At 48.1% G+C, this 24,046-nt stretch overlaps 2 protein-coding genes across 5 annotated transcripts in view; one reads left to right on the top strand and one right to left on the bottom strand.

Annotated features, from left to right (window-relative positions):
• Positions 1-104: 104 nt before the first annotated feature.
• On the bottom strand, positions 105-22,303 carry LOC103101841 (zinc finger protein 260-like). 3 transcript variants are annotated; one of them, XM_056821145.1, is made up of 5 exons: positions 22,193-22,303; positions 20,236-20,491; positions 14,068-14,194; positions 12,508-12,603; positions 105-5,885 (listed from the first exon to the last, which is right to left on the bottom strand). In XM_056821145.1, the coding sequence occupies exons 2-5, from the start codon at positions 20,266-20,268 to the stop codon at positions 3,937-3,939; spliced, it is 2,205 nt and encodes a 734-aa protein (XP_056677123.1). In that variant the 5' UTR covers positions 20,269-20,491; positions 22,193-22,303; the 3' UTR covers positions 105-3,936. The 3 variants fall into 3 exon arrangements, with proteins under 3 accessions (XP_056677123.1, XP_056677125.1, XP_056677122.1); XM_056821147.1 differs by having other exon boundaries at positions 20,236-20,287; positions 22,193-22,277; XM_056821144.1 differs by lacking the exon at positions 22,193-22,303 and having other exon boundaries at positions 18,216-21,792.
• A 1,215-nt stretch (positions 22,304-23,518) lies between these two features.
• LOC103100254 (zinc finger protein 883-like) overlaps positions 23,519-24,046 on the top strand; it is a 27,707-nt gene continuing 27,179 nt past the window's right edge. For both annotated transcript variants that reach the window (XM_056821149.1, XM_056821148.1), the window contains exons 1-2: positions 23,519-23,649; positions 23,843-23,969. In XM_056821149.1, coding sequence (XP_056677127.1) covers positions 23,605-23,649; positions 23,843-23,969 — 172 coding nt within the window. In that variant the 5' untranslated portion in view covers positions 23,519-23,604. The remainder of the gene's footprint in view (positions 23,650-23,842; positions 23,970-24,046) is intronic.

The following is a 24,046-nucleotide window of genomic DNA, read 5'->3' as shown; positions in this document are numbered from 1 at the left end:
TGTGACCGCAGATAATATGGTTTCAAGACAATGTCTTGTTTTAAATCAAATATAAGGTGGTCGCCAGGGAAAAATTCCCAATTATTAAATATACCCAAGTCAGCTGGGTTTTATAGAGATTTTAATACAAATGAGGAATTAAAGAAAGGGAGAGAGAGAGAAAAAGGAAATAATAAGAAAAAGATAGGCCGACCCAGGCCAGCCCTGGCCAACCCAGGCCCAAGTCCTAAGAGAAAGATTAGTTAGTCTTTTATCCACTCACCACAAGATTTTTTTCCAAGCAAGGGTTCTAGTGTTCAGAGAGACACCAGTTCAGCTTTGGCCAGCTGCCATCTCCAGAGTTCCTCTGAGACTCTCCCTGAGACTGTCCCCGAGAAAGAGTTTTTCGTCTCCTTTTAAAGGGAATTTTCTCTTATGTCACCTCCCCTAAGTTCTCACATCTACCAATCACAAAGGACAGACCATTCTTAATTCACACCTAAGAAAGCTAAACTTTTGAGTAATTCACACCTGAAAAAACCTCTGAGTAAGTTTCTCACCTCTTTACTCCTTGTAAGTTCACAAGTTGCCTGACCTTTATAGGTACTTAGCACCCCTTTGTATTAGATCTAAAAACAGGCACAGCTTAAGAACTTTTGCCTTACTATAAGTATGGGTTTAAGTATTTTTCATTGTTCAGCAAGGAGTTTCTTCCCCTAAAGCAGCCTTAAGTAGGGGTGGAGTAGAGGTCTCACATTCCTGATCTAAGTCCTTCATTGTTTAAATGGGGAATGGTCTTAACCAAACCTTATGAAGTAGGGTCTGAGAATTTTTTAAGGTTCACAGAACTGTAACATCATTAACTACCTATAGAGGTCCTCAAGGGTGCCAAATCCCCCACCCCATGTTCTCATTTCAGGACAGGGAGACCTCTCCCACATTGACCAGCGATGATAAGGTGGACAGTATAGAACAAGGGGCTTGCATACTGGGGCTCTGGCATTCCAGAGGAATCCTCCAAATTTGCACATGCTCCTTATTCCCTATGACATCACACTTTAAAACATACCTGCACCTGAATTTAGCCATGCCCCCCTTCCAGGGTTTTCAGGAAAGGTGAGGATTTCTCCAGAATGGAAGATGACAAGCTCCCTGGCCCTAATAAACATGCCAACCCTAATGCACAGAGCTGGGAAGCAGCTCTTTTACAGTTGTGCCTGCTACTCAATACATGAAGCTGCAAAGAGATTTCTCTACTAGCCCCTGGACTTGTCCATCAGCCCTGAGGCTACCTGATTAGCCTCCAGACTATTCCACCAGTTATTATACAACCACAAATTACTTACTCAAATAAAATTATTTTCTTACAAATTGAACAGAATTTGAGTCTCTCATTCTTGGGCTGAGATTCTTCTACAAACTTGGGTGTGTTTCTCCCACAAGAACTCCTCCCTACTCTGTCTCTGACCCAGTGATACTGGCCTCCTGGATGATTCTTGGTCAAGACCCTCCACCTTATAACTCTGCCTTTTCCTTAGTTATCTCCACTGATTGGGATATATCTTCCATGCTCACCTCAACCTCATAAATTCATTCTTCTCAGGCAGCATCTCACTTTCTGAGAAGTTTCTCTTGGTCCCTAAAACTCTTAGAGCTTTCCTTCTGAGGGTCCTAGATCTCATTATTCCCCAGGCCTTCAATTCTGCCCCAGGGTTTGAATTCTACTTGGGCCACTACCCATGTTTATCTCTGGGGCTCTACTTTCTCCAACTCTTCCACATCTGCCTCTTTCCCTCCATGTCCAGGACTCAGACCTTCCTACTGAGCAGGTAGATATCCATAAACCCTGGGTAGTAGACTAATCTGAAAGTAGAGGTCCTATCATTTGAGGTGCTGACATCAAATGTCTCTTGAGACTCTGTGGGGTACCATTTATAAGGCTGAATCTAGATTTGATGGAACTGTTTTAAAATCAACTATAGTGTAGTAGCACTTCAATTCACAACTGTTTTCTTATTAGGATCATTGTATTTGACCTTGTATGTGTGAGTGTGAAATCCCCTACCCTCTTTTGATTATAATAGTATTAACTTTCATGATTATTTTTATAACACAATTAGTTTTGAGTTCATAGTCATAATATTATTTGCTTCATAAAAATTATAATCATTATGTAAGAAAACTAATTTGGGGTGCTATCAAATCTTGTTTACATCCTGATCATGAGTTTGTAACCCAGGAGATTCCATAAATCCTGCCACACTCCTCTTGAGTGTATAACAAGATGGTGAGACAAAAAAGGAAGGATGGTCATTTGTAGAAAAAAGACAAGTCACACAGGAGGTGGAGGGCTACTCTTGTTTTCACATATCAGTTAACCAAAACTACTGACTTCTATCATTCCACCATAATCATTAGTAAAAATAAGAACCTGGTTGAGTACTGCCAAGTTACCACTCATAATGATTGTTTTTACACTTACCAGATTAATCAGTACTTGTGTCATTAAGATGCCCATATGAAGGATCTTGCATCCATTCTAGTTTCATTGCTACTGTATTTTCTGTGACTGCCATCAGATTTTTTTTTTTGGCATAAAAAAGGCGATCTGCTAAGGCTCAGGGGTCTCTGCTCTTGATCTTGACCAGGGCCTGGCTTAATTGGGAGTCTGGCCTCCTCCCCACAATCCTATTCAGCTTAGCATTCTGTACTGGTGTGATAAATTTTCACCATATATTGCACAGACCTTAATGCAAAATAGACTTAAGATTTGATATGTAACTGATAGGTTTAGAAAGAGGAGTTACACTGGCCTCTAAGTGCAATCAGTACAGAGTGTCAAGCTGATAAGAGACGTGGAGATTTTCTAATGCATTCAATTGAACGGAAGTCATTGGATAATTTTTATTTTATAGGAATTTTTGGAAAACCTTATATAGGAAATGATGCTAATTACAATTTCTATAGAGCAAAGACATTATTTCCTTCCTAAATTAACTCCTCTTTAGATCTAGATGCCATGAAATGATGAATTAAGGCATTCAAGAACAGGGTTAAATTTTTTTAAAACTTAAGTATTAAATTAGACATGTTGTAAAACAAGTGACTTCTTGTTTCCACTTTTAATCTTAGTTGTATAATTTTTGTTTGTACAGAGTTTAGAATTTAACATAATAAAAATTACCTATTTTATACCTCTTAACATTATTTCTTATTGGGTCATATATTCTTCCTACCTGAAAAGTAAACTATTCTATGCTCCCTTAATTTGCTTATGGGATCACACTTTAGGGCTAAATAATATGACCATTTGGAAATAATCTTGGTAGAGCTTATGACATACTAGCGTGAACTGCTGATTTTGAGCAAGGTAAGAGCTCAGTGTGAATGTCTGGTTTCTGTGATGTATAGTATAAGAAGGAAAATTATGAGATTGGCCCTAAATTAATTATATTTAATCTAACATAGTAGGGGAAAAAGATGGAAAAATACTTTCCTCACTGCTGCATTTAGCTTGTTATTCTGTGGCCAACATTAAGGTGACTGGGCCATGCTCAAAGGGAAGTCCAGTCAGCAAGAAGACTGAAAAAGATGAGCTTGGATTTCAGCTCTTATCTTAGTTTGTCAAACCATTTCTCCATCCCCTAATTCTCACACATCTCACCTCAGGAGCCAACCGTGGCTTCCTATTTTTTTTCCTGGGCCTCCCAGGGTAGTACTCCAGGGGGCGGTGCAGGGGACATCAGCCTGCACTCATCTTGTGATCTCTTGACTATTGCTTCCTTTTCCCTGCTGCCATTCTATCCTTACTCAATAGTTTCCATCACACAATCCTTGCCTGAGTCATGTTGAGGCTCATGCCAGGTATGCTGCCCCAGAAAGGCAGAGAGTAACTTTCCTTCACACATTAGCAAGGCTGGAGCTGCAAGTAAACATCTTTCCGCATAGCTTATATTGTTAAGGTTCCTCTCCAGTGTGGATTCTCTGATGGAGAGCAAGACTGGAGCTCTGACTAAATGTCTTTCCACATTGGTTGCATTCATAGGGTTTCTCCCCAGTGTGGATTCTCTGATGTACAGCAAGATTGGAGTTATTTGTGAATGCCTTTCCACATTGCTTGCATTCATAAGGTTTCTCCCCAGTGTGGATTCTCTGATGTACAGCAAGACTAGAGTTACTTGCAAATGGTTTTCCACACTGCTTGCATTTATAAGGTTTCTCCTCAGTATGGGTTCTTTGATGTACAGCAAGACTGGAGCTCTGACTGAATGCCTTTCCACATTGAATGCATTCATAAGGTTTCTCCCCAGTGTGTATTCTCTGATGAAGAACAAGATTGAAGCTCTGACGGAATGTCTTTCCACATAGTTTGCATTCATAAGGTTTCTCCCCAGTGTGTGTTCTCTGATGGTCAACAAGATGGGAGCTCTGACTGAATGCCTTTCCACACTGCTGGCATTCATAAGGTTTCTCCCCAGTGTGCATTCTCTGATGTAGAACAAGACTGGAATATGCTGTGAATGACTTTCCACACTGGTTGCATTCATATGGTTTCTCCCCAGTGTGCATTCTCTGATGTACAGCAAGATAGTCACTGCGACTGAATGTCTTTCCACATTGGTTGCATTCATATGGTTTCTCCCCAGTGTGCATTCTCTGATGTACAGCAAGATGGGAACTCATACTGAATGCCTTTCCACATTGGTTGCATTCATAAGGTTTCTCCCCAGTGTGCATTCTGTGATGTACAGCAAGATAGTCACTGCGACTGAATGTCTTTCCACATTGGTTGCATTCATATGGTTTCTCCCCAGTGTGCATTCTCTGATGTACAGCAAGATGGGAGCTCATACTGAATGCCTTTCCACATTGGTTGCATTCATAAGGTTTCTCCCCAGTGTGTGTTCTCTGATGGTAAGCAAGATTGGAGCTCATACTGAATGCCTTTCCACATTGGTTGCATTCATATGGTTTCTCCCCAGTGTGGATTCTCTGATGTATAGCAAGACTGGAGCTCTGACTGAATGTCTTTCCACATTGGTTACATTCATAAGGTTTCTCCCCAGTGTGCATTCTTTGATGTACAGCAAGATAGGCACTGCGACTGAATGTCTTTCCACATTGGTTGCATTCACAAAGGTTCTCCCCAGTGTGGATTCTCTGATGTACAGCAAGACTGGAGCTCTGACTGAATGCCTTTCCACACTGAATGCATTCATAAGGTTTCTCCCCAGTGTGGATTCTCTGATGTACAGCAAGACTAGAGCTCTGACTGAATGTCTTTCCACATTGGTTGCATTCATAAGGTTTCTCCCCAGTATGGATTCTCTGATGTACAGCAAGAAAGGAGTTACCTGTGAATGACTTTCCACATTGGTTGCATTCATAAAGATTCTCCCCAGTGTGGATTCTCTGATGTACAGCAAGACTAGAGGTCTGACTAAATTTTTTTCCACATTGGTTGCATTCATAAGGTTTCTCCCTAGTGTGGATTCTCTTATGTACAACAAGAGAGGAGTTGCCTGTGAATGATTTTCCACATTGGTTGCATTCATAAGGTTTCTCCCCAGTGTGAATTCTCTGATGTAGAGCAAGACTGGAGCTCTGACTGAATGTCTTTCCACATTGGTTGCATTCATAAGGTTTCTTAAGAGAGTGGATTCTCTGATGTCTAGCAAGACTGGCCCTATACATAAAAGTCTTTCTACACTGATTACTTTCACTAGATTTTTCCTCAGGGTGCATTCTTTGATGTTCAATATGAGATGAATTTTGAGGTCCAACACAAAATTTCCTAGAAGTAAAGTTATTGGGACCATCACTCATGAATCTTTGAAGGTCCATTTCTTCTACAGGAAGGCTCACTTCTGTTGGATTCTCCTTCCTTTCAGGTTTAACCTCTCCTTCTAAAAGAAACAAACAGTAAAACATACATATAAAGCAACATATACACATATATAATTGTCTCCTTTCCTCAACTGTCAGAATACAAACTGCTTTATATTTTATTCCCTCAGCTAGGAAGAAAAGTCTTCCAACTTAAATGGGCACAATCCATGCTTTGAAAATGCCATTGCCTCAAAGCTAAAGAACAATTTAAATAATAATGAAGCTCTCATGTGATCTCACTGGCTCTTCATAACAAGTCTGGGATTTGGGACAGGCTAGCTTTATTACATTCCTAACTCAGACCATGACCTAAGAAAGGCTGGATGAGTAACTTGACCTGAAATCCTGGCAGTTGAGACCAAATCTTGACCCTGGGCATGCTCTGTCCATAGTACTAGACAATTCACTTTCAATCTTTTTGCTTTCATTTTCATTGTCTATACATTCAATCCTTGTCTTAGACACCACTGGGTGCATGCAGACTAAGTATTCCTATTATTTCATCATCTAGCTTCTCTGTAAGCATTATGTAATTCCCTTCATGATTGCTTTCCACCTTATTTTTTGTTCTAATATCTGAGATCAGATGGAGAAATTCAGCACTCTTTTTTGCATTCATTCAATGCACAAAAGATTTTGTTCTATTCCCTACTCCTTGAGAGCAGCTATTACTTTTCTTTAAATGCCTCTTTTCACTAAAATAAAATCCTTTAACTGAATACAATTTAAAGAAAAACATGGTATTTCCCATGTCTAAAAATATGTCTCATACAGTAAGTTGAGTCCATGATGCTTTTGTAAGGAACTGGGCAAGAAAGCTCTTACAATTCTCTTCCCATTTCCCTCCTTATATAGATGCTGGCACTTTCATGATATTCTTCTTACAAATCCCAATACAGGTGGTGGTGCATTCTCAATGTATCTCAGGAACTTGCTAGGACTTTTAAGCCTGGGCAAGTCATAGGAGCTCTGCTGGTCTCAGGCTCCGCAACTATAACATGGACATAATAATATCAAGTGACTGCCAGGGTTCCTATGAGGATCTAATGAGATAATATTTATAAAGTGTATGACATACTGGGGGTCATATGCAAATGGTGATGTTTATTTTTATCATTAGAATTTGGATTATTTCCTCCCCTAATTGCTTTTCTCCTTAAACTGTCATTCTCTTTTCTCCTCTAGTTATTTCCTGATTTCCCTATTGAATTAAATACATTTCCATTCTCCAACACTCCTTTCTCCCTGGATCATCTCAGAGTGAGATTCATGATATGTTGCTTCTTTCTAAACCACCTCCATGTCTGGGTTCTAGACTGTGAGCCCCAGGACAGCCCAGACTAGTGTTTCCCTTCCTTTGTATGCCCAAGGCTTAGTACAGTTCCTAAATCATATTTATTATTTAATACATGTTTACTGACTGTGCCCAAGCTCTACCAGCATCCTTGCATTCTGGTATCTCTCCTGGAATGTAAATTCATGCTCTGGCCTCAGTTGTGTTTCTGTCTCTCTCTTGCCCTTATTTCTCGGCAGTCAATAGTAATTCCATTGGAATTAGAGCAGACCGAATCCTGAAGATCCCAGGGGCTTCTCTCTAGGCTCTCATCTCCCTAAAGTGAGGTGTTGTGGTCACCTGATTGTCCAAGAACAGGGCAAAGACTGAGCCACAGAGACCAGGAAAGGACTTGGACTGAAGATTTAGGGAAAGCTTAGCCTTTGATCATTTCCAAGCAGGTCAATGGAGAGAAGGAAAAAGCAGGAAATCAGCTGCCTGGCTCCACTCTACATTGAGGTTCCCTGACCTCAGCTGGGTGCTCACCATGGCAAGGCAATCCTGTGATGTCTCCTTCATGGATTCCCTTTGTCAACCACCATATGTAAAATGGAGATTTGAACCCTAGACTTCAATCCCCAGAAATCCTTGGTATTTCCCAGAATTCCCTATAATCTCACCTGAGTCTCCACCTGGGCAAGATCACAATTAGTATTTAATGGGCTCTCTGCCTCCCAGGAGCTCTCTCGGCCATTGCAATGATGTAGTAAGTAAGCTAAGCGCCGGCACTCTGAATGGGCTAATCAGGTTTTCTTATTTTGTGTTTTCTTATTCCTTGATTTCTAACAATCTTTAATAAACCTCATAAAATAAAATATTTCTATTACTAGAGATTAATTTAATTTTTACATTTTAATTTTTTGGCCGACCACGTCGGTTGTGACGAAATACCCTCAATCTTCTTAACTTTCCTAAACCTTTTCTCTACTGTGACTATCTATAAGTTTAGCTTTTAATAGCTTATTTTGATCAGCTGTAGAGGGAACAACTGCCTACATAATTTTTCTAAGCCATGTTTCTCCAAGGCTTTCAGCAAAGCCTCTTGATGTATTCGCTCCTGCTGCCTGCTCCCGCCTCCTGCTATCTGTTCCTGCCTCCATTCATCGGCTCCGGACCTGCTTGACCCAGACCGCTCTCCCGATCTGGACCTGCCCTGGCCCAGCCCCAACTGATCTCTGGCCTCTGAACCAGATTGCTCATCGCCGCAGGCCCAGCCCCAGGACCCAGGCTGCTGGTAGCTACCCTTGTGTCTTCAGAATCAAACACCAGCTGGTAAAAACAGGGGTGATCTTTCCTTAGGCTACAATTAGCCTCCATGTGGCAAGGGACTGGGAGGGTGGGGGTGAGGACGAGGAGAAGGAAGAGACTTCTCCAAACAGGAAGTTACAAGAATGGCATATTTCAAAGTATATCTTTTGAGTGCACTGATTCTTTTATCTCATCTGAGATTCAGGAGATAATTTAATCTCCCTACAACTCTTTGGCCCAATTTGAGATTCCTAAAGCCCACCGTCACTATGGGGGGAGCAGCTCAGTGGATTGAGAGCCAGGCCTAGAGACAGTAGGTCCTGGGTTCTAATCTGGCCTTGGACACTTCCTGGCTGTGTGACCCTGGGCAAATCACTTGAACCCCATTGCCTACCCCTTACCAATCTTCTGCCTTCTGACAATAGGCATCTGAATGGATAAACCCCCCTCCCCCCCAAAGAAAGGAACTTTAAAGAGACTGGAGGTTATATTTTTAAGGCTTTTCAGACTTCAATGTTTTATAAAAAATCCCTATATTTTATTGCATTTTACTGATTGTTTTAAGATTTAATTTTGTTGGTTTTAAGTTCATATATTAATGTATTTAATAATATTCTGTTACACTGAATCATTTTAATGTATGGGGTTTCAACTACTGTTGTATTCTGTTACTTTCTTCCCCCTATAACTATACTGAACAAATATTATTGAATAAGCCCACATTAAAAAAAACAACAGGCTTTTTTTCTATTCTGTCTTGTTAATTGTTACATAGATGATGATGGATGGATTTCAACAAAAGTGGTTAAATTATATACAACCTTTAGAGAATTTAATAATCTAAGAATTTAATTGTAATTTTAAGGGGTCTTCAGAAATAATTTTACATAACTAGTGGTTTCTGAATGGATATTTCATATTTTTATATATATTATAAAGAATGTTGTATTAAAGGTAGAGAAACAAAAAATGTTCCTACCAAGGTGTTTATATGTATCAGGAAGCTGGAAAAAAGAGCTCCTGCAAAACTCTTCATTTTAATTTACTTCCAGCAGAACAATTTAGATTTCTTGATGATGCTCTAGACCCAAACAAGTTTTACTTTGTTTAAAAATATGTTTGCCAAGGTTGAAAGATTTGCTACATCTTTAAAAATTGTGACAAATATCCATCAGTTCATAGGTTTTTTTTTTGGTCATACATCAACTTATGTGAAATATGAGAGTGGGTTTGTTTGCTATTGTAATTAACTGGGCTATTGAGAATTTTGGGGATTTTGAACTACTGTTCTTTATAAAAAACTTACTTTGCAAAATTCATTTGCTTGCACTCACAGTGGATCATGGCCAGGTATGAAGAGGAAATGGATCTCATTTTTTTGTGAGAAACCTTGTATTCTACCTTTCCTTAGCTGACATAGTGTGTCAATGATTATAAGCTATATTTTTTTATTTTTAAAACTCTTTTATTATTTTTTTGCTTGCATGTGCAATATACTATTTCAGTCTTTTATTTTTTCTCTCCTTTTTATATTTGAAGCACGTCAACCAGTATTAAGATTTTCATTCACTTTTTGATTTAGCAGCAATATAAGTTTAAAATATATTTGCTATAATGTCAATGCATACCCCAAAAGCTTGAGACTATAAAAAATGATGCCACTAATTGTTTAAAAAAAATTATGGGACTTTGATTAATGATTCTATCTGATTACAGGACAAGAGCCATTGCATGGGGCCAAAGAAGCACAAAGCTAAACTGCATAGTGCCAATTGAGCACAAGGTCAGAGACCAACCAATCCCAATGGGGTTGATGAAAATTCTAAGCCAATACAAAGGACTTGAACCTAGTGTGAGACTCAAGGTTGCTACACTTGACAAATGTTAAGACGTAGTATCCACAGTCTTTGTGAAAATGCTTACAGACAAGTATCTCAAATTTGGCTCCTACCTGGCTCCTATAATTTAGCCCCATTGCTGTCTTTCATAATGAAGCAACTTTCTGTAGTCCTGGCTACTGACTGGGTAAATGCTTAATTGCTTATATCATTTTAATTGGGCCCTTATTCAAGGGCCTATTATAGATTTATTTTCCTTACTTAGAATTTTTACACATAAGACCTTGATGGTCTACATTTCATCCAGAAATTATTTTTTAATTTGGATTTTTTTGATGTTTTTTACTTCTCTTGCCAATTAATTCATATACCTCATAACTCAGCCATGCATCCCTAAGTGATCCCTGTGTTTTTCAATCACCCTTTTCGGGGGGAATATAAAAATATTATTATTTTAAATTGCAAAGTTTAAATTCCTTTTGAGAGTAATTTTAGGTTAAGAAACATGCTCCCTCTCTGTATCCAGAAAGTGAACTGTTAGAGAAGACACCATGAAGATGCCTCCACAGACCATACGCTGCACCAGAAGATCCAGAGTGAACTTTGGGATGTGGTGATCTAAACTGTGTGGGGTCTGAATGCATTTGTTTTGCATGTATACTCTTATGCCAAAGGGGACTGTCCCCTAACTGGCTTTTTGTCAAAGTGCCTAGCAACCATTGGTTTTGTTCTCTTTTCCTCAAATTATTGTAATTTCAAAGATAGTATGTTTACAAGTCCCAGTGGAGAGACTATAGCCTTCCTTGGGCCTCAGGGAAGAGGGGCATGTAAAATGGAGATTTGAACCCTAGACTTCAATCCCCAGAAGTCCTTGGTATTTCCCAGAATTCCCTATAATCTCACGTGAGTCTCCACCTGGGCGAGATCACAGGCTTTCTGCCTCCCAGGAGCTCTCTGGGCCATTGCAATGATGTAGTAAGTAAGCTAAGCGCCGGCACTCTGAATGGACTAATGAGCCCTAGACATGTGGTTTTCTTATTTTGTATTTTCTTATTCCTTGATTCCTAACAATCTTTAATAAACCTCATAAAATATAATATTTCTATTACTAGAGACTAATTTGTTATACATAGCAGCCTTCCATATATTTCCCTGATCTCTAGCTCTTCCTCATGGCTTCCTCCCACCCCTGCCTCACCTTCTGAGTTGAGAACTTGGCCTCCTATTCCACTGAACAAAAGCTGGACCTCTGCAGAGCTCTCTTTTATCCTCCACATCTCACCCAGCTCAACTCTCCTTTTCCTCTCTGGCCTCAGGATCAGAGGAAAAGGTCATTCTCCTAGCTAAAGAAAATCTCTTTCCATGGGCAAAGAAGTCCATCCCATTCCTCATCTAAGCCTGTCTTTTCCTCCCTTCAGGACTCCCATTGTTCTTTCATCTTCAGCCTTTCCCACACTAATGAGCTAATGACTCCCTTCTACTGGGAACCAATAAACCCATTCCTCCCCAATGCTCCAAACACTCTCACCTGATCTCTTTGTCCTGTCCAATGTCTGTCCTCAAGTTCAGGGCTAAACTGCTAGAGATGGCCATTTGCAGTGATTCCTTGAGTTCCCTTGTTTTCTGTGTTATACTTTCCCCCAGAATCCTCAGTCTGGCTCTCCTGAAGCCTCAGGCTACCGACCTCCCATTAGACCCCTCTAGTGCTCCTTCCCTTCAGAGCCTTCCCTCTTGTGATTGGCTGCTCTGGAGCTGGGATCTAGAGGGCTTCTACAGAACTGTCGGCATGCTGCTATCTGTTCCAGGAGACAGCAAGCTCCCTGAGGGCAGGGGATGTCCACTGCAGCCCTGTATGTCCCCCAAAACTTAGCCCAGGACCCAGCACAGAGCAAGCCCTCATACATGTTTCTGGATACTAAAGAGCTCAGAGGGGATAAGCTCAGCCCTTGTGGTACCTGCAGACTATCAGGCCCTTCAGTCCCAAACACTGACTTCTTAGAGGGTCACAGACTGATTCCCTGAAGGGAGTAGATAGGAAATGAGAGTCCAAAACCTCATCTTATAGACAGGGAACTGAGGCTCAAGGGTTCAATGACTTACCCAGGGAGCTCCTACTAAAAGAATTCCAAGTTGGGTCTTCCTGCCTCCAAATCTAGCTCTGGCTTCACCAGAAGCCTCTGTCCACTCCAACTCTCCCACACCTCTTTTCCCCTCACTCACCTGGGTGGCAGCTCCTCAGGCTTTCTTGCTCCAGCATTCTTGGGGCATCCCTCTGCTCCAAATAAGAGAGCACGTCTTTTGGGGGAGCTGGAAGCCCTGGGCAAAGGAGAATCAGTCAGAGTGGAGGATGGAGAGAAGCTTGTCACTTAGGTCTCTGGGGAAAGGTTGGGGAGTCCAGGGACTCTAGTAAGACTCCCTCCATGGGGTTCCCACAGGACTGTCCCCTCCCCTCCACCATTGGTTGTAATGTAGGAGCCCAGGGCAGGATGGGCCTGCTACCCTGCTGGGGGATGGCAAATGAGCACCAGTCACCAAACCCCTGCCCCCCCTCCCCCAACCCATTGTGTTTTGGTCCAATTTGGGAGAAACTCCTAAATTTCTATACTGGGTTCAAGGGGCAGCGTTCTGGTTCAGTCTGAAGCTCCAGACACAGAGATCTCGAGGGATTGGCTTTTGTCCCATCACCCTTCCTGCTCTTCCCTCCCTGACATCTGAGCATCAGGGACTGTTCTTGTCTGCCTTCTCTCCTGGGAAACTCAACAATCCTCCTTGGATTCAGTGCTGCCTCTCAGCCAGTCCATTCATCTTGACAATCACAAATAAGGGCAAGCAGGGTCTACAGGAGGCTTACAGGACTCCTGGAGGACAGTCTCCCCAGCATTTAGGGTGGGGAGAGGAGAGGGGAGAAGTTCAGGGAACTCATCTGGAACCAGAACATTGGGTTCAGGGGATTTTCTTCAGAGAAGGCTAGCTGGACTCAGTCCATAGTTTTCCACTATCTGGAAATGAGAGGCAGCCAGAAGGAGAGGGGGCAAGGGCCTGGGATCAGAGGCAGGAAGGCCTCAATTTACATCTGGTCACAAAGAGCTCCTATGTGGCTGCCTCAGAACAAGCCACTTCATTGAATCTATTTTCTCATCTGTAAAATGGGGTAATTGTGGCACTGAATGAGGAAGAGGAAAGTGAGGAAGAAGTGCCAGAATATTACAGAGAAAACCCTAGATAGAGTCCCAGGCCAAGAGCAGGTCATTATAAATGCTTTGGCCTTTGCCTCCCTTCCTTACTGGCTCTGCTGGAGGCTGAGGGCAAAGGAAGGAAGACTAAGGACAAATCATGTCTCCTGGGGACACCGAGGGGCTGAGAGCTACGAGTTTATGCTGGTTGAAGAGAAAAAGAGCCCCAGTAGTAGATCCACCCTAGAGGGGAAGAAGGTGGGAGGAACATCCTCCAGAACAGCTTTCCCAGAGGGGTTTGGGAGACAAATTCCGGCCCAGGGAGGGATGAGATGGATTCAACGCTGAGAATACGCCCATGTCTGAGACTCTCCAACATGCGTCTGATCTCGGACTGCAGGAACACCAAAGGGAGCCCCTAAAGTCCCATTACACCATGCAAAGTCCTTTTACAGGAGAAGCAGGCAGCAGGAGGGCCCTGGCTGGGGACTCGCCTTACCAGCCCTCGTCCCTTCCTCATGTCTGAAAACTGCTCCTAACCCTTCCTACTGTTGAGAGCGACATTCCTTTGGATGGCAGACTGAGGCAGCAGGGAGAGGTTCCTTACCCACAGAGAGCAGGTTCCGGACATTCTCCAGCATCACCTCCCTGTACAGCTCCTTCTGAGGAGGGGACAAGAGGCACCACTCCTCCCGCGTGAAGTCCACAGCCACATCCTGGAATGTCACCACCTCCTAGAGCAGCCCAAGAGAGAGCACAGAGGGCTGAAAGTCACATGACAAGGAAGAGCCACCTCTGGTCAGTTACAGGAGGAAACTGACCCACAGAGGAGGGAGGGGCAGAAAGTCCCGCCCTTTGTCAGTGTCAGAGCCAGCACTAGAAGCTGAGTCATCTGTAAGAGCCCAAAGGAGGCTTGAGAAGAGCAGCTCTAGGAGGCACCGGAGGGAAGCCGAGGAGTTTGTAGTGTGTGAAGGGAAACCTCGAGGGGACCTCCAGGGTCTGAACAGGGGATCCCAGGGCCCCAGGGTGGGATGGAGGAGTCAGTCACGTGTCTGTGGCCCTGTTGCTGTGTCCCAGGAGAGCCAGCATCAGTGTGAGAGTCACCAACATGCCAGAGCCTGAGCCATGGAGGGGGGAGCTGAGGGGAAGGTAAAAGGCAGGAGAGGGAGGGGGGAAGAGGGGGCTTTTGTACCTCCCCGGAACTGACTGGCTCTCTGGGCTGGGGGTTTGTCTCTGAGCTTCCCTCATCTCTTGATCTCTGGCAGGCCCAGCCTGAACAAGCTGAATGGAGGAGATCTAGAAAGGCCGAGACCTCCTTACCACCCCCATCTCTCTCTCTGTCTCTAGTGAAGGGGAGTCTGCAGAGCTTTTAGGAAGACCCCGAAGGGAAGAGATCATTTGCTTCTTGAACACCCTGAGCAGCAGAAGTGCAGGAGGAGTGAATGAAGACTAGAGCAGCAGCAGCAGCACAGCAGAGAGACCAGGAAGAGGCTTCTTGTAGGAACGACAGACAAGGAAGAAGGGAGGAAGGAGGAAACTCTGGGGGCTAAAGGTGAAGGCAAAGGCAGAGAGGATCCTGGGAAGATCCCTGTGGCCTCCCTTCTGCTCCAGGAGGATGCTGCTGCCTGAGTTGGACTGCAGAACCACAGGGGAGAAGAGGAGGCAGATACAGAGAAGATGGGGTCACCCAGGGGCACCTCCAGGACCAGAGACTGTCCTTTCCTTCCCCTCTACATTCAGCACTTGTTCTGCCCTTCTGGGGATTCCCCAAGAGGCAAAGGTCAGTCCTTGTCCTCCAGGAGCTCTCAGTGCAGGGGGAGACAAGACACAGACACAGGGACACCCAGCCAGCTCTGCCTAGGAGAAACGGGGAAGAAAGGAAAGAATGGAGGCACCCTGAGTGAGAGGGACCCGGGAAGGTTTCCTGCAGAGTTTCTAGGCATTAGCTGGGACTTGGAGGAAGTGCAAAGGGATGCGTGATATGAAATGTGGAGGGAAAGTATTCCAGACATGAGGTAAAGCTATGGAAAATGCCTGGAACTAGAGCCAGCCAGATCACACGGTGGATAGAGTGCCAGATCTGGAGTCAGGAAGACCTGGGTTCAAATGTGACCTCAGTCACTTCCTAGCTGTGTGACCCTGGGTAAGTCACTAACTCTGACTGCCTGGCCCTCATCAGTCATACTTATCTTAGAACCGATCCAAAGATGGCAGGTAAGAGTTAGCCCCCCCCCCCCCCCCCCCAATATTTTCCTTTCTGGGGCAATTAGGAGACTCTGAATAGAGAACTAGAACTAGAGAGAGAAAGTCCTGGGTTCAAATATGACCTCACTTCCTCCCTATATGACCCCGGGTAAGCCAGTCACCCCCAATGGCCTGCCTCTTAGCCATCTGCTGCCTCACAACAGTTTTTCACCATCAACTCTAAGACAGAAAGTAAAGGATTTCCTTTAAAAGCGTCCAGCTGAGGGAATCCAGGAGGTCAGGCACCCGAGATCCAAGAATACAGACTGGGGAGGAGGGAATGAGATGATGGGAAAGAGGGCTTTGAACACCAAACAGAATGGTTTGTGTTTGATTCTGGAGGGAAGAGGGAGCCACTGGGGGTTAAGGAGGAGGGGAGTGACACAATCATAACTGAGATGTAGGAAAATCACTCTGGTGGGAGAATGGAGCAGGCCTTGGGGTGGGAAGAGCCTTGGGGGAGACAGAGCCAGCAGCAGGTTGTCTTCATAGTCCAGGAGGGAGGTGATGTGGGCCTCCACACAGGGCCTGGCGCCATATTGGATATGTAGGTAAGGGACAGTGAAGAGGCAAGAAGGCTCCTTGGTTTTGAACCAGAGGGACTAGGAGGATACAGCTATGGAGAAGGGGGGGTTCTGTCTAGGTGAGAGAGAACAATGTGCTTGGGACACACTGAGCTCAAGATGTCTCCTGGTCCCCTGGTGGGAAATCCCTGTAAGGAGATTAGAGACAAAAGGCTGGAGATCAGCACAGAGATGGGGGCAGAAAATGCAGATGAGACTCCTCAGCAGAGAGGTGGTGCCTGCAGTCTGCTAGTCCTGAGTGGGGGGTGGGAGTGTCCAGTGTGGCACTTGGAGGACTGGGATAGCACTGACCCAAGGACCAACTTCCCAGGCAAATGCAGAAGAAAACAAAAAGCTTAACTGTGACAAGTGAAAGGTGAAATGTCTGAGGAATCAAAGCTCTGCTCTTCTGAGCACATCAACTTATTCAAGTAACATATATCAACTGACTGACCAATAAGGATGAGGCCCTTCCCCAGTCTTAGAGCTGGACATCAAAATCAGGGGGAAAAGAGACTTTTCTACCTTAAAAGAGATGAATTAAATAAGACCAATGAATGCAAAGGAAACAATCCAGTGTTGGTTCATGTGTTTTCTAACAGGAGGAAAGATTAGGGACTTGCCAAGTCGGGATGGGGAAGAGGGACAGAAGAAGCTCCCTGAAAAGGGGTCCTTCTCCTTCCCAATGTCTGTAAGCAATCAAAAGAACAAAAAAGCAATAACTGATTGATCAATAAGCACCTAGTGAGCAGATAAGACCTACTGAGTGCCTGAGACGTACAATGAGGAGAAACTCCTCCCATCAGCCTCAGAATCTGACTATGTTTCTGATCAGTCTAACCTCGGCCGTAGCTGAGGGTCTGTAAACAGCAGGTACAGGAGGTCCAGTTTCCAGCCAGGCAGGAAGAGGTTCAAATAGTGTAACGAGGCTTTCTCCCAATTCCCCCCAATGAATAAACTTTCCTCCCCAGACAGAATTTGGACGAGGCCACAACTGAACAGAAGGGAACTGAGCCAGCTCCAGCTGTGAGACACAAGATGGAGACTGTTTCCACAATTCATCCCTCGCTGCCCCAAAGCCCTCCCTGCCTCCTCCAAGAGGGCATCAGCTCAGTAGATGACACACACTTGGCTTGTCCCAACTTCTTCACACCTCACAGGAAATGCTCAGACCACGCTTCATGGGAATACTGAGAACAGAGATTTTCTGGCAACAGCAGCCATGTCAGCCTCAGGGTCTCTCCTCAGAGAGGGGAAGCTCCACACTTTAGTCCTCAGAAATGTCTCCAGTGAAACCTCACAGAAGCAGCTTCAGCTTGAACAGAATTCTTAAGAGGATCAAATCCAAAAATATAATCCAGGAGAAAAAAATGTAATTTCATCCCTCATGGCCTGTGGAGGGTATCTGATAGGCTGGATAAAATCATAACAAAATTCATTGGGGAAAAACAAAAGATCAACCATATCAAGGAAGATGATGAAAAGAAGCCCGGATAGCTGGGGAGCGGCACGGCCAGAGCTCAGACCAGATCACAAGCCAGCCGTCATCCTAAAGCTGGGGGACTGGTAGGATAAGAAGGAGATAAAGCAATGGGACAGGCTAAAGAAAGCACCTCCTGTCAAGTGGCAAACCAGCAATTTGGGAGAAAATTCCTTATTTGGTAAAAACATCTGGAAGGAAATGGGGCTCAGAGCATAAGCCTACACCATACTCCACTGGACCTGGAAATGTGAACTAAATATCGCACTATCAGAAGGTAGGAGAGAAACAGCACATACACATCTCACAGCTACAGGGAGATGGATGTAGAATACTTTATATTCTCCCCAATTACAGGTAAAAACCATTTCCAACGTTCATTTTTAAAAAAATTAAGTTCCAAATAGTTTCCGTCCCTCCATCCCTTCCCCCTCCACGAGAGAGCGAACAATCTGATCTAGACTTTACCTGAGCAATCACAGAAAATGTTTCCTTATTAGTCATTTGAGGAAGAAATCTCAGACCAAAGAAAACAAAAGAAAGAAAAAAGGGAAACGCGTTTTGGTCTGAACTCAAAGTCCATCAGTTCTCTCTGGACCAGGATGGTTTTTCTCATCACAAGTCCTTTGGGATTGTCTTACAACCCTGAATTGCTGGGAACAGCCGAGGCGTTCACAGCTTCTGACCACACAGCGTTGCTGTTAGCCTATAAAATGTTCTCCTGCTTCTGCTCATATGTTGCATCAGGTTATGGAAGTCTTCCCAGGATTCTCTGAAATGATGCTGCCGGTTATTCCTCATAGCCTGACGGTTACACTATAATCACACACCACAGCTTGGTCAGCCATTCTCCAGTGAATGAAGGTCCCTCCATTTCCAATTCTCTGCTGTCACAAAAAGACCTGCTATATAAATATCTGTGTATACACAGGTTCTTTCTCCCTGTTGGGGATCCCTCTGGGACACATGCCTAGATCAAAGGGTAAGCACAGTTTGAAAGCCTTTTGGGCAAACTTCCAAATGGACCCCCAAAAGGTCGCTCAATAGACAACTCCGCCAACAATGCATGAGTGTCCCAGCTTTCACACATCTCTGAAGTGATCATTTCCTTTTTCTGGCACGATGGCCAAATAGACAGGCGTGAGAAGGTGCCTCAGAGGAGTTTTACTTTGCAGTTCAAGGACACAAATGCTTAGCCAAACTTGAGATAGAGGCAATTACAAAACAAAAACAAAACAAAAAGGAAACGTGATTCTTTAAAACAGAAAAACTTCTGCACAGAACCTTAATCTGTTTGCCTCAGTTTCCTCTACTGTGAAATGAAGAGAATAAGAACATTTACCCCAGAGTATTATTGCACAGATGTGGCTGAAAGCAGATTTTTAGGAGAACACGTAGCACTCCAGTCTCTGCGTATCTCATTCTTTGCCACTGAGCAGGATGCCTTTGTGACAAGGCCAGGACGTCTCCCTCAGGACCTCCCTAACTCTACTTGCACAGAAAACTCGGAGGCCTTCCAGAAACTCACCCCCTTCTCTCCAGCCTGTCCAACCAGGGAAGGACTAGACAGGGAGGAATTCTACTGCACAGAGAAGGAAGGTTCCCAGCTGCTGGCTCTGGTACAAACGGCTCTGCTCAAGAACACTCAGAGCTCCTCTTCTGACAAAAAGGCCCCATTTCTGTGAGGGCCTGTCCTGGGCTCCCCCAAACTCCTCAGACTCTCTGGTCAGGGAGCTCAGCAGAAGGCCAGGGAGGGGGTCACACCCTGGAGTGGATACAAAAGCCACAGGGAGCTCTCTGGGGCCTCCCCAGCTGCCTGATTCTGGCTGTCCCTGGCAAGGACCCTGACCATTCCTACAACAGGCTTCACTGGCTTATACTGACCTTCCAGCCCCTTCCTCTCCCCTCACACCTTCCTCCTCTGACCCAGGGACTCTGACTGGCCTCCTGGCTGATCCTTGGCCAAGACCTTCCACGGTCTGAATCGGGGCCTCTCCATGGGCTGTCTGTGTCCCTGCAGGGAAGGTTCTCCCTCCCTCCTGCCTCTGGCCTGGGAGCTTCCTTCAAGTCCCAGCTGGATCCTCCCCTCAGGAACCAATGATCAACCCAGAACCTGAGAGCTTCCCTCCCACAATGCCTGCCTCCATCTTGCCCACACAGAGCTGGTTTGGACACGGCTGCTGAGGGGACTCCTTGGACAGCCTGGGGGGGGAGAGGGGGGAATGGAGGGTGGCTGATGGCTTCTCCCTTCCTTTGGGCTGAGCCTGGCACACATCAGGGTCTCCCTCCAGCCTGGCTAACTTGGGCTGAGAAGGGGGAGACAGGAAGGAGCCCGAGAGAGCCGGGAAGGGCTGTTCCTCCTGCCTGGGATGTGGGGACAGACATGGCCCAGCAGGAAGGAGGCAGCAGCTTCCCAGCCCTCTTGGTCAGAGCCAGGGAAGGGCCTCCCTGGCTGAGGGGGCTCCATCTGGGGCTGGAATGCACTTACCTGGGCTGCGAGTCTGTCCCTCTCCAAGGCCATCCCGGGCACTCCAGGCTCCCTGTGGAGGCAGCAAAGCAGCCCCAGTGAGTCCCCCCTGAAGCTCCTCCAGCTTTCCCGGCCTCGTCTCTGCCAGGGTTAAATGAGGAGTTTGGACACAATAAGGGAGAACCTTGAATCGGTTCAGGTTTACTGAGAATACGGCAGGCGAGTAAATTCAGGTCAGCCCTTCAGGCCAAGGAAAGGAGCCGCCCAGCAGCTTTTCCTGTGAACGGTTTAGGTTCATTAAAGCAGAGACAGTAAAAGAGTAAAATGAGTCACTGAAGGGGAGAAATACAGGAAAGAGGCAGCCTGTGCTCAGGGGGGAGCCTGGGAAGAGAAGAGGGTGTGAAGGGGCAGCAGAGGGGGAGCCTGGGGAGGGGCTGGGCAGGCTCAGGGGGCACCAGAGTTCCTGGCAGGGAGGGCAGCACCCTGGGGAGACTCAAGTGTTCCTGGGGCGGCTGAGCCTGGAGAAGCAGGAGGAAGGCGTGCTGGGTTCTCCCTAGAGGCTGTCGGGGGCGCCTGGGACCCTCTGACAGCTGAGGCTGGGAATCCCTGACGGGAAGGAGCCGGAGAGCCCAAGGCCTCAAGGCCTGATGGGGACCAGCCCAAAGGCCAAAGAAGGGGGCCAGGAAGAGGCTTGGGTTCCTGGGGGAGGGGGGCCAGAAAGGCAGAGCTCAGGGATCCTCCCAGAGGAAGCTCTGAGCAGGAGCTGGGGGTCAGGACTCCTGGGTCAGGCATCCCTGGCCCCTGGAACTTCCCCTCTCTGCCCCTAGATCCCTCCCCAGGGCTGGGCTTCTCCCTGGGCCACCCCCACCAGGCTGGGCAGGAGAGAATCCCCCTCCCCCTGCATGGAGACCCTCCTTCCCTCCCCCCAGACTGCCTGGATACATTATAAGGAAGGTGGGGGCAGCAGAGAGCTCCTGGGGGAGAGCAGGGCCCCATAGAGTACTGAGGGAATGGGAGGCCCACAAGGAGGGGCCATCTGGGGTTTGGGAGGGTTTTGAACCATCTCAGAAGAATCAGGCCGGTGAAGGGGGGTCAGTGCTGTGGGGAGGAAGGGAAAGGGGAGGGGGAGCACCAGGAAGGGGGCCTGGATGTGGCAAAGAGGCCGAGGTGGACCACATCTGACAAGAAACTGGGAAAGCCAAAGCCCGGCTCTCAGGGGGAGGGGCTACAGGAGGCCCCCTTGGGCTGGGGGAGGGGCATGGGGGTCCCTCCCAGTGCTCTGGGGCCAGCCAGCCTCCAGTGGGAGCTCCTCCAGCCAGGAAGCCCTTCCAGGGGGCCAGGCCAGGCTCGGGGTTCAGAGACAAAATGGGGAGCTGCCAAGAGCACAGGAAGGGTCTGAGGCCAGTCTGGAACCCAGGCCCTCCCCAGGCAGAGCTCCCTTATGCAGAGGGCAGCCCTCCCGGTGGGGAAGGCCCTCCTCCTCCCTCAACCCCCTTCCCGCCAGCCTTCATTCAGCCCCTCACGTGACTTTCCTCTGGCTCCGCCTCCCCCTCCCCCATCAGATCCCCCAGGATGCTCTCAGGCATTCCCAGCCCTGACGGCCCCGCCCCCCTCCTCCCGGCCAAAGCCACCGCCCCGGGACACCAGCCTCTTGGGGCGTCCATGAACAGCACCTCCAGCTCCCGGCCAGGAGCCCTTCTCTGGCTGTCCCGGCTTCCCTACAGTCCGAACGACAACGTCGCCTCCTCCAGGAAGATCCATCTCCCTTCCCAGCCCAGCCAGCCCCGCCCAACTGCAGAGTCCCAGGACCTGGGGGAGGGGCGGGGCTCCCGGCTTTGGGGGGGATCCAGGAGGCAACGGGGGAGGGGTCTGCCCCTGAGGGACCCTTAAACGGAAGGATTCGAACTCAGTCCTGCTCTCTGCCTCCCCCCCCTCCGGCCCCCTTTCCCGCTGTCCCCCGCCACCACTTCAGAATCACCGAGGCCTGAGGCGCGGGGCGGAGGGAGTTCTACGGCAGGCTACGGAGCTGAGGAGGAAAAAGCTCTGGAAACAGGAGGGGGGAGGGGACTGGGTAGGGCTTCACTTCCGGGTTCCCGGAGGCCTCTGCGCCGCCAGTTCCGGGGCCGAGTGGCCCCAGCGGACGGCCTCGGAGCTTCTGCTGCCGGGTCTTTTGCTCAGCTCCGCGACCGGCTCTTTGTTCTCTGAGGCTGGCGCCGCCGCCGCCGGGCTGCGTCTCCTTTTCCAGGGGATCTGAGAGCTTTGCCGACGCGCCAGCTCCGCGGCTGGGTTCGGTCGTCCAGGGCTGCCGCCTCCAGCCTCTCCCCATGCCCCCTGCCTGGCATCCTTTGCTCCCTGCACTCCCTGCCGGGTAGACGGCCCTCTGCTCCCGGTGCTGCGAGGCCCCTCCCACCTTCCCAGCCGCCCCCTCTCCATCCTGGCAGTCCCGGAGCTGCCCAGGAGCATCTCCTGTTGCCAGGCAGCTTTCTCTGCGGAGGTCCTCCGCCCGAGGCCCCACCCCCCTTGGACAGGCCCAGAACGCAGGGCGGAGCCGCGCTGAGCAGTTCCCGCCTCATGGCCGTTGGGGGCGGCTCTGGGCGCGGGGCGGGGCAAGGCCCGGGTTCCTAGAAAGTTCCCAAGGTTCGCCTTTACGGCGGCCACTCGCGCCTTCGTCCTCCTCCTGTGCGGGCTGCAGACAGCGCTGGGGTGGAAGGGCTGGAACTGCAGCGGAATGGTCCTCATTGCCAGTGAGAGCCTGCCCTCCTCTGTTCTTTATCCCAGCTGCTGCCTGCCTCGAATGCCAACCCCGAGCTAGGTCCAGGAACGTCTTGGCTGAGTAGTGAGCGCCTGTCCCGACAGGAGGATGCTCTCCGCCGCGGAACGTTCCAGGGGAAAGAGGAGGGGGTCGTGGGGAATGCGGAGCCCGTGCAGCCTCAAGCCACTCGGCCGCGCTGACTGACTACATTCCCCAGAAAGCCTTAGGGCACACGGGCCGGCTCATTTCCGGGTCGGTTGTCCTGACAACGGCGAAGCGTAGGCCAGGGCGGAGCTTCGTGTTCCGCTTCCTGCTCTTCTTTCATTGGACCGGGAACTTGCCCCGCGTCCCCTCGCTTCCTCAACCCCTCCCCGGTCCTGGGCGGGATTCTCGCTCCTGGTCGGCTCCTCCTTTTCTACCCCTCCTTCCTTCCCTGGTGACCGCCTGGTCGGGCCGCCCTGCGATGCCCCCGATTTCTTCGGGCGTCTCCAGCCGGTCCAGACCACCCCCCAGGCTCCCGGCTTTTGTCCTTGTTCCTCCGGAGGGCGCGGAGGCCCAGCTCCGCGGGGCTCCTCAGGGTCCGGGCGTTTGTGCAGGGAGGGGCCCCCGCAGCTCGAGCGGCCTTGGGCGAAGGCAGAATGGCGCCGGCGCCGGGGCTCCTGCTGCCGCCCGGGGCTCTGCAGGTGAGTGAGTGAGAAGGCCTCTTGCAGGGGCTCCGCCTCCGGACGGGCCTTCTTCGGAGGATGCGGGCCCGGTGAGATTCCCTGCGCGGCTCTGGGCGGGCGGCGGGGGGAGGCCGACCCCAGCACGTGGCCACGCAGGGTCGGCCGCCTGCTCCCCGCGCGGGAGCCCCAACCGAGGCTTTTGGGCTTTCAGGAGCCGGTGACCTTCCGGGACGTGGCGGTGCTCTTCACGCGGGAGCAGTGGCGGCTCCTGGGCCCGGCCCAGAAGGAGCTGTACCGGGACGTGATGCTGGAGAACTACCGGAACCTGCTGTGCCTGGGTGAGGAGGGGCGGGACTCCGGGGGAGGGGAGGGAAGGGAGCCCCCGGGCTTCCTGAGGGGAGACCCAGAGACAGAG

This window comes from Monodelphis domestica, chromosome 3, assembly GCF_027887165.1.
Source record: "Monodelphis domestica isolate mMonDom1 chromosome 3, mMonDom1.pri, whole genome shotgun sequence".
Classification (NCBI taxonomy): domain Eukaryota; kingdom Metazoa; phylum Chordata; class Mammalia; order Didelphimorphia; family Didelphidae; genus Monodelphis; species Monodelphis domestica.
Note: the sequence above shows the minus strand (reverse complement) of the source record. Positions and strands in the feature narration are given on the sequence as shown.